This window comes from Hydra vulgaris, chromosome 07 (genome assembly GCF_038396675.1).
Source record: "Hydra vulgaris chromosome 07, alternate assembly HydraT2T_AEP".
Classification (NCBI taxonomy): Eukaryota; Metazoa; Cnidaria; class Hydrozoa; order Anthoathecata; family Hydridae; genus Hydra; species Hydra vulgaris.
The window spans coordinates 8,572,501-8,583,025 of record NC_088926.1 but is presented as its reverse complement, the minus strand read 5'-3'; the positions used below and the strand labels follow the sequence as shown (position 1 = coordinate 8,583,025).

The 10,525-nt window shown below is 27.8% G+C and overlaps 1 protein-coding gene across 1 annotated transcript; it reads left to right on the top strand.

Moving 5' to 3' along the window:
* Positions 1 to 3,721: 3,721 nt before the first annotated feature.
* LOC136082558 (piggyBac transposable element-derived protein 4-like) lies at positions 3,722 to 4,490 on the top strand. Its single transcript, XM_065801969.1, has 3 exons — positions 3,722 to 3,757; positions 3,859 to 4,045; positions 4,096 to 4,490. The coding sequence occupies exons 1-3, from the start codon at positions 3,722 to 3,724 to the stop codon at positions 4,488 to 4,490; spliced, it is 618 nt and encodes a 205-aa protein (XP_065658041.1).
* The last annotated feature ends 6,035 nt before the right edge of the window (positions 4,491 to 10,525 follow it).

Below are 10,525 nucleotides of genomic sequence, written 5' to 3'. Positions count from 1 at the left end.
TTGATACCAAAAAAAGTGCTATAATTACCAAATCTAAAAGTACATCAGATAACACTGATGACGATCTATTTAGTGAAAATGGCGAATGTGATGAAGATGGCGATTGGGATGGGGTAACAAATTCGCTAATGACAAGTAAAAAAGTATTTAGGACTTCAGCTTGAAGGGCCGAATTAAAGAAACTGTTCCAAATTGATATTACAAGTTCGTTTAGCCAATGTAATTTAAGGCAAATTGTATCAGCAAATGATACAAAAATTGCAATGCTGAGCAAGTTTATGATAAATTAATCAATCTGCAAAAAACTAGCAGTTAAAGAAGACTCGCAAAAACTTAATGAAAAACAGTTTAATTAAAAAAAAAGTTGTTTTTTAATCAAAGTGTACAAACTTTCTTTGCGTACGACACCGAAGTTAACGGACATTTTTTTTTTGTGCGTAAAAAAAAAAAAAGGAGCGAAAAAATAAATTGTTTATGTTTTTTAATTATCTTTTGAGTTAATCTAAAGATTCAAAAAAGTTTTTATTTTTATTTCTTTTTTCATCGCAATTAGTTTTAGTTATAAAATGGATAAATTTAAAGATTCCGAAATCTCAATACAGTTACTAAAGCAAATATTTGAAAAGATGTTTGTAAAACAGCAAAAGGATACTTTGAAATTAATAAGCGGTGACTTGAATAATACTAATGGACGAATCGACGGGTTACTAGAGGATATTATTACAATTAAAGCCACTTGCGAATCTTTAAAAAAAGAAAATGAAAAGAGAAAAGCTGATCAAGTAAAGTTAAACAATCAGTTACTGAATTACGAAAAAGTTCAAAAGGACATTGAAGAAAGTTGATCGTTTCATCAAGATCGTCACGATAAAAATGTTAGTGACCTAGAGAAAAAATCTATTCAAAATCTATTATATCAAAACGAAAATACGACAACTCGAAGATCGGCAAAGAAGAAATAACTTAAGATTCGAGGGAATTACTGAAAATGAGTCGGAAAGTTGGGATGTTCTTGAAAATAATTTAAACGTAAGTGGAGTGAAAATAAAAAGAGCACAGTTAAAAATGATTTAAAAATTTTTTCACACCTGAAAAATGCAAACAAGTTCAAAGGTTCTGGAATATTTACACACGACGATTTCTCTGTTAAAACATAGTTAATACGAAAAAATTATTCGAAGAAAGAAAGTTACAAAGGAACGGTAAGTATTGTATTGTTATATATGATAAATTAATTGTAAACGATTGTAAAAAATCAAACATTTGAACTATTTTATTTTATTTGTTATTAAAATTACTCTTATTTAAAATGCCTAACGAAACTGACAGATCCGATTTTAAGTTCAAAACGTTTGAAACTCATAATTCAAAACTTTTAAAGTTTGGATTCAGATATTAATTTTTATAATAACTATGAAGTAAGTAAACATATTAGCCCATTATATAATAACTCAAACTCAAAAAATATCACGGAAGGTATGGAAGATAACTCATTTTCAATTCTCCATATTAAAATTATGAGTATTCAAAAAAAATTTTGAATCATTAAAACAGTTTTTATATAAAATCAAAATTAGTTTTAACATTATTTGCCTTTAACATTATTTGCCGTAGTGTCATTAGAAAAATATTGAAAGCAATTCAAATTTCCAAATACCTAATTACAATGTGGTACATCAAGTTAGAGGTTGGGGCAAGTAAGGTTTATTTATATTTATTATTAACTCATTATCATACAAATATATGCAAAATTTAAACTCAACAACTAATGACTCGAATCATTATGCGTGGTAATCGTTTGCAAAATCTCAAGAAATATTATTGTACATGTATTATATAGACCACCACATTAAAAAAATAATTAAAAAAAATCAAGTTTAAATAAGTGTGTATAATATCGGAGACATTAACCTCAACATTTTTGACTATGACGTTGATAAGCATGTTAATAATTTCTTTAATGTCCTTTTTCAACCTGGTTATATACCATTGATCAATAAACCCATGCGTGTTATTAAGACTAGTGCAAGATCAATAGATCAAATTTTTACCAATGAATTTCTTACATCAAAAATAAAAATAGGAATATTTAAAACGGATATTTCGTATCAATTTTTATTATTTCAAATAAAATGCAATAAGTCTTATTCTCACAAAAGAAACAAAACGTAACACAAAAGTAACAAAACGTAACACAAAAGTAACAAAACGTAACACAAAAGTAACAAAACGACTAATAAACGATACTTCCATTAAATCTTTTCATGATATATTATTTGAAAAATGGGACAAAACTCTATTAAATTTAAATGCTGATGAAGCCTATGATATCTTTTTAGCTAAGTTTCTTAAATATTATAATAAAGCCTTTCCCAAGTTTACAAAATTATTAAAATAAAAAAGCTTTTTAAGCCCTTGGATAACAAAGGGAATCTAAAATAAGCTTTAAATCAAACTTGACATCAAATAATGCTGTTATGCCTAATCATGAACTTGCGAAGGATAAAATATTAAATTCAGTATCCATATTAAAACCTAACAAAAGTTTTAGATGTTCAGGTTTAGATGATGTCAGCAGTAATGTCGTTATTAATTCATTAAAATATATAACAATACCACTTTTATATATTTTTAATTTATCTTTAAAACATGGAGTTTTTCTTGAAAAACTAAAAAGTGCAAAGGTTATACCAATTTTTAGAACAGGTGATCCTTCTGATGTTTCCAACGACAGACCGATCTCAATTCTTAATTGTTTTTCCAAGATTTTGGAGCGTGTAAAATATAATAGACTTTATTCCTTCTTAAATGTAAATAATACTCTTTACAATAAACAATTTGGTTTTAAATCTGGTCATTTGACCTATCATGCAATCATTAATCTTGTACAAGAAATATTTAAAGCTTTTGATGAACAAAAATTTACTTTAGGTGTCTTTAATGTTCTAAGCAAAAAGTTTTATGCCGTAGATCGTAATATTCTTCTATATAAACTTAAAAGTTATGGTATCATATATTCTAACTTAGATTGGTTTAAGAGTTATTTGAAGAATAGAAATCAATGCATTTTATATCATGGCGAAAAAAACAGAATTAATGACAAATAACTGCGGAGTCCCCCAAGAATCAATTCTAGGGACCGCTTTTATTTCTCATTCATATAAATGACTTAAGTAAATTTTCCAATATCTTAAACTCATTAAATACATTAGTATCGTAGGCAAATTTTATTTGCCGGCGATACTAATGTATTTTATTATAATAAAGATATTGTTAGTTTTATTTGCAACAATGAACAAAGAGCTTGCGAAACTAAGCAAATGGTTTATATCGAATAAATTGTCCATAAATATTAAAAAAAAACAAAATATACTTTCTTCCATCGTCTTCATAATAAAGAAAACATTTCCCTAAAACTTCCTAATCTTTTTAATAACCCTTTAACTACCGCCTAATAAATTGTCCCGACCATTTCCGGCGCTTAAAAATAAAAATAAAACCATGCCGGAATATTCCGGCAACGTTACATAGACTTTCTTATAATGTTGGTTTCAATATTTGTTATTGCCTGTTTCCTCATTGGTATTTTTATTACAATATTCAAGAATATTTTTTAAAGAAAAGTCTGCCGGATATTTCCGGCTACCGAAATTATTTTTAAACCTCTTAGCCGGATAAATATGGATTTATATTGCTGCTATATTTTATTACGTTTACAAAAATGGTGTTCAATAAAAAAGTTTACTCTTTGCAAGAGGTAATAAATTACTTTAGTAGTTTAGATTGTGACGATGATGACGAGGACAGTGAAGAACATATTAGTGATGGTTCTCACGATGAGATTGAATTAAATATTAGCAATTTGAAGATTGTACTAATGTTGAAGACATTGAAATAAATATAAACAATTTTGATGAAGATCGTGCTATTGTAGATGTAGACAACGAGAATATCAAAGAAATGGAAGTTGAAACTCCTTTAGATTATCATATATTAAATAAAAATCAAGTCAGCAACCTATGGACTTGTCCCAACTTTTTAAACAGTACACGGAAGCCTGCAAATGGTGAATTACCTACACTATATCTTTTCTAGGTCAACCTGGTTTTAATGTTGAGATTTCTGACTGTAGAACAATAACATATTACCAATTATTTGTTACTGATGATTTATTACATCATTTGGTTGTTCAAACTAATGTTTTTGCTCAACAATTTTTTGAAACGTGCAGAAATATACCAAAACATTCCTATGTTCGTTTTTGGAACTTAACAAATGTTTCTGAAATGAAAAAGTTTCTAGCTTTGATTTTGATTATGGGTTTAGTTCATAAACCTGCTACACATTTTTATTGGTCAACTGATAAAATATTTCAAACACCTGTGTTTAATACAGTGATGTCTCGTAATCGCTTTAATTTACTATTTAAATTTTTTCATATAAATGATAACCAAAATTTACCAAACCCTAATGGTCCAAATCAAGATTAAACGATTTAAGTTACGACCAGTTATAGAGAAACTTTTTGAAAAATTTCAAAGTGTTTATACTTCAAACCAATGTATTGCAGTAGACGAGTCATTGTTACTATGGAAAGATAGACTGCTCTTCAAACAATATCTTCCTCTTAAAAGAGCCAGATTTGGAATAAAACTATTTTGTCTATGTGAAGACTCTGGATACATGTACCGCTTCAGAACTTATATCGGAAAACAAAGTTCAACTGATGCTATTGATATTCAACTACCAGAAGAATGTAAAAGCTTTAATACTACTGAAAAAATTGTTGTATACATGATGTTGCCACTTCTGAATAAAGGTTATACTATTTGGATGGACAATTGGTATTCTTCATGTTGGCTTTTCCACTTTCTGCACCACTATGGAACAACAGCATGCGGAACAATTCGATCAAATCGCATTCCACTAGTTGTAAAAAATGCAAATGTTCTGAATAATGAAACATCTGCATTTCGTTTTGGCCCATTTCTATGTTTAAAGTACAAAGATAAAAAAGATGTTTATATGCTTAGTAGTCAACATGATGAAACTCCAGTAAAAAGACGTAGAGAAAGACCTGCTTTCTTAGTAAACACAAAACCAAGATGTATTGTAGAGTATAACTATAATATGGGTTCAGTTGACAAACACGATCAAATGTTAAAGCCTTATTCAATTGCCAAAAAAAGTATGAAATGGTATAAAAAATTAACATTTCATTTGTTGAATATTGTCTTGTTAAATAGTTACATCTTATACAAGAAAAACTATCCCAACACTAAACTCTTAAAGTTTCAACATGATGTTGCTGCATTTTTGGTATTTGATGGTAACAATTCAGTTGATTTTATATGAGAAAGAGAAAACGGGGATGCTCCATCAAGATTTAAAGATAGACATTTTCCTGACACCTTAGTTCCTACAGCAACTTGGAAAAAGCCATAGGCAAGATTTCGTGTATGTTCTAGAAAAGGTGTTCGAAGAGATGTCAAGATGATTTGCCCTTGATATTCAGGCAAGCCAGGTCTTTGTGCATCACCATGTGTTAAATTAAGGCACACTGAAATAGAGTATGGAGATTAACTAGGAAAAAACTAGCTTTTCATACTATGTAACTTTGTAACTTTATGATATTATTTTAATAAAAAATACTATATGTCTTTTCTTATTTTATTATATTTGCGACTTTAACCTTTTTTTTACATAAAAATAATACAGTCATTTTATTTTGCTAAAAAAAGAAAATTTAAAAACAGTTTATTTTTTAACTACGTAAACTGAACTGTCTATTTTAAAATAGTTTTCGCATTAATATTTCAGTTATTAATAATAGTTTTTAAAATATTAAAACTTATGAATAAGAATAAGGGTTTACAACAATGCAGCTTTTGTAAACAAAACCGTTTACAAAATTTCTGAAAAATTATACTCATTTTACGGAAGATTTAACCGGTAATTTTAATGGTATAAATAATTTTTTACTTTCGGCCGCTTTTGGTAGTTAAAGGGTTAATAACTATTATGTCAAAAGAGTTCTTTGTTAATAACTATTATGTCAAAAGTGTTCTTTGTTGTTTCTAGGTGTAGTTTTAGATGAAAATGTAACGTGGAAAGAGCACATAAGTATAATCCTTAACAAAATCTCAAAAAATATAGGTCTCTTATATAAAGCCAAACAGTTGTTAGACCAAACTTGTTTGAAACTTATTTGTTTTTCCTTTATTCACTAATATCTAAATTACGCTAACGTTGCTTGGTGCAGCACTAATGTATCTAAAAATAAAAAGCTTTTAATTAAACAAAAACATGCTGTAAGAATTATTTGAAATGTGGATCGCTTCTCGCACTCTAAATTTTTTTTTAATAAATTCAAAATACTTAACGTATTTCAACTTAATTTATATCATATTCTTATATTTTTGTTCAAAGTAGACAATAAAATGGCACCCATTTTATTTAACTCATTTTTTGAAAAACTAAATCATTTATACCCAAAAAGATTTTCAAATAACAATTATATTCAACCAAAAGCATATTATTCTGCTATTAAGTTCTCAATTGCAATCAGAGGACCTAAATTATAGAACACCTTATTGGATAATAAATTTAAAAAAATTCCTTTTTTGATCAATTTTAAAAATAAAATAAAAAATAAACTTTTGATAATTGACAACGAACTAGACTTATTCTGAAACTTTTGAAAGGGAGTAATAATTCGTTTTATTTATTTGTTATTTACTGTAACTTTGATCATATTTATTTTTGATTTTAATCCTAATCTTTACCTTTTATTGATATTCATGTTTATCTCATTTTTATTTATTTTTAAATTCGAAATCCTAATGCATCTAATCTTCCTGCTAAATTTCTTGAAGTTGATGAACTTTTAGATTTTAAAAAGGTCAGAAATAGTTATGAAGATTTGCTAAAGCATCTTGTAAGTTATCTTTTTTGTTAAGAAAGATAATTAAATCTTGGTTAAGCATATCTATTACTTCACATACCATATACATATTCAATTGTTTCAGAAATCCACTATTTAATAGCAGTTATAGTTCAAATGTAGAAAATTACATACCTACTAGTCTTACTAGTCAAACTTGAATCATTAATACAAGATACTTTAGTCAATTGTTTTGAAATCAATAAAGCAATTATAGACTTAAAGCATGAAGTATGGAAATGAAAGGTAGTATTTTAGGAATAAATTTTTGGTTAAATAGCAGGGTTGAAGAAGTAGTTTTGAATTTATTTATAGGAATGAGTGCTTTTAAAGGCATAATAAAATTCTAGTAATATACAAGTATTTCAGATAAATAGGTTTAATTGAAGGAAGTGTTTGTTAAATTATTTTTTAATAAAAATGAATGTTTTTAAAAGCATAACCAAATTCCTAAATGTTTCCTAATTTTTAAATTCTATGCCCTTATTCAAAAATTCATTTAATTAAATCAAGTCAATAACTTTAAACTCTGTCTTGTTCCGTGTTAGTATATATTAAAATTATTTATAAAAGCCAATATAATATAATAAAAAAATATTTATAGTAAAATAAGCGTATAGAAAAGGCAAAGCATAATATTAAAAGTGCCTTTTTTTTTTAGATAGCTCGTCTTTCAAGAGTTGGTGAAATTACTTTGAAGAACAATATTAAAAACATCCTAAAAGGTGATATTGTTATGTTTTTATGACAACTCGTTGCAATACAATGCATTATATTTATTGCAATCAGCAACCAATTTAATGCCAAACCCAAAAGTTTTAATTAACGGTAGAGTTACTTTCAACTTAATGAAATTTTTGTATTGTAATATGTATTGTTACAATACTATTGCTTATGGAGTGCACTTTAGAGTTTTCATTTTTCAATTATTTTAATTTACGCAGAATATAAAGATGAGTATTAACCCCTTAACCGTGTCTGATGTATATATCCGCCTTTCAAGGATGTAGCTATACGTGTGTCTGACTGGAACTGATGCACCGTTTGTGACTGACGAATATTTCCATTTTTTACATGAGTTAAACAACAGATCAGATATGTTAAAAGGATGTTTGTTTATTTATGTTATGTAATAGCGTTTAACAAAAGCATGGTCTTCATTTTATACTCTAAAGTTTTTTCAAAATATAGCAAAATATAGCAAATAGCTACATATGAGAATGCTTTAGTTTAGTGGAAAAGTAGGCATGGCTGCGGCTAGAAAATCTTACCTTAAAAGAAGTAATTATTCTGATCAAGATCTTATTGAATACATGGGAGAGAGCGATAAATTATCTGATATTAGTTCTAATGATGGTTCTTGTAATGAAGGTTCAGTTAAATCTATTACAGAAGAAGAAATAATTTGGTCATCAGCAGGTGATGATTGTAAAACTGGCCTTGTTGACACTGATGTAATGCAATTAGAACAAGATAATACAAACGATGAACCGATTTGGATTAAAATAGACTGTTATAAAGCAAATTTAGCTAAATTTGAAGGTAATGCAGAACCTCATCCAAGTTTTATAGTTAATAGTATTCCTCTTATTATATTTGAAGCATTTGTAACAGTCGACCTCATTGATCTTATTGTCAAGCTAAGTGACCTTTTCGCAGTACATTATCGTAAAAATAATATAATTAAAGGTAGATCCCGAGTTCGAAAATGGATACCTTTAGTCAGAAACGACATCAGGCTCTATATAGCATTCATTTTATATCGTGGAATCTTATAAAAACCAACAAATGCTATGTACTTCTCAGCAAACCCTCTGTTTGACGTACCACTAATAAGACAAGTATTGTCTGTTGATAGGTTTTGTCTTATTGAGTAGTTTTTTCATTTTGTTGATAACAGTAGTTTGCTATTAAATTTCTGTAAAAAAGCAAAAACTGAACCAATCTATGACTACCTACTAAACAAATTCAAAACTCTGTATATACCAAATAAAAATAGACGAATCACTGTTGCTTTAGAAAGGTCATTTAGGCTTGAAGCAATACATTTCAAGCAAACGTTTCAGATTCGGAATGAAGTCCTTTGTATTATGTGAATCAGCTACTGGCTATATTTGGAATTGTTTTTTGTACGCTGGTGAGGAAATAACTAACAGTTTTGCTTCAGGCTTGCAAAAATACAAATATCAAGCTACTAAAGTTGTTATTACGCTACTTTAATTGGTAATGGCTATCGTTTACACGTTGATAATTGGTATACATCTTATGAAATTTGCAAGGTATTGCTGGATCATAATATTGATTGCATTGGTACATTACGTAATAATCGCAAACAGTTACCGCAGGATATAAAGAACGCTAATATTAAAATTAGTGATCCTCAAGTTCTCTATGATACTAAAACAAATATAGTGTGTACCGATTGGAGAGACAAGAAAGATGCACACATGCTGATTACCTGTGTTCAAAATGATATAATGACTGTTAATAGAGATGGCAGAGAAAAAAGTACTCCTCTAGTGATGCATGAATATAACAGAAACACGGGTGGTGTTGACCAATCTGATCAAATGTTGACAACATATGAACCCAAAGGAAAAAGAGTAAAAATACGGTACAAAAAGATTTTTAGGCATTTGATCAGCGTTTGTGCATTCAATGCAAATATTATAAACAATAAGTTATCACCTAATATGACATCCTTACAGTTTAGAGAGTCCATTATCAAAGAGAGAATTGATAAATAGCATGAATCAATCTAGAAAAAAACAAGTCGAACTCGTGTATTAACTTCTCTTTTAAGATTAATAGAGCGTCATTTTGTTAATGCTATACCAGCAACAGAAAAAAATATGAAACCAAGTAGAAGGCGTGTTGTCTGCTCTGAAAACAAGATTACATCAAATACCCGATACATGTGTCTAGACAGTAATGTTGGCTTGTGTGTTGTGCCTTTCTTTAAAATTTACCATGCAAGAGAAAAAAATAAAGGTTTTTGTAAATAATCGAACTTTTGTTATTACATTTTAAATGTCTTACAAATCTTTGTTTTATTTTTTTGTTGCCTATAAAATTTCGTTCCACGTTGATATTATTGAGAAATGTTAAATGCTATTAGGTTTTTTTTTGTTTTGTTTTTTTTTTGCAATATTTGGCGTGCTAAACAAAAATTAATTTAAACAGTTTAAAGAAAACTTTAACAAAAATATTTTGCCGTAAATAACAACGCGATTTTTAAATTTACGCCACAGTTAAAGGGTTTATGAGTTGTTTCAAAGTATATTTTAAGATGGGTATTTATGAATTATTTCAAAAAATTTCAGATTTATAATTTGACACAGTCTCAAAAATCAAAATATTTGCTAAATATCAAAAAATGGACAAAATTGAAATTCTACGATTTATTCTTTTAGATAAAGACATTCAAAATAAATAACAAAAATAAGCAACGTTTTTATCTTTATTTTGATAAAAATAAAACAATTCGTTTTTTAAAATAGCCATTTTCAATAACGCAAACATAATCTATCGTGATTTGTGTAATGATAATCTATATGTAATTTGATAAACATAATCTATCGT

Coding starts and splice junctions, on each gene's coding strand:
- LOC136082558 (XM_065801969.1), top strand. CDS start 3,722: ATGGTGTTCAATAAAAAAGTTTACTCTTTGCAAGAG. Junction 3,758..3,858: donor AAGTTTACTCTTTGCAAGAG/GTAATAAATTAC, acceptor ATTAAATATTAG/CAATTTGAAGATTGTACTAA. Junction 4,046..4,095: donor TTGTCCCAACTTTTTAAACA/GTACACGGAAGC, acceptor TATCTTTTCTAG/GTCAACCTGGTTTTAATGTT.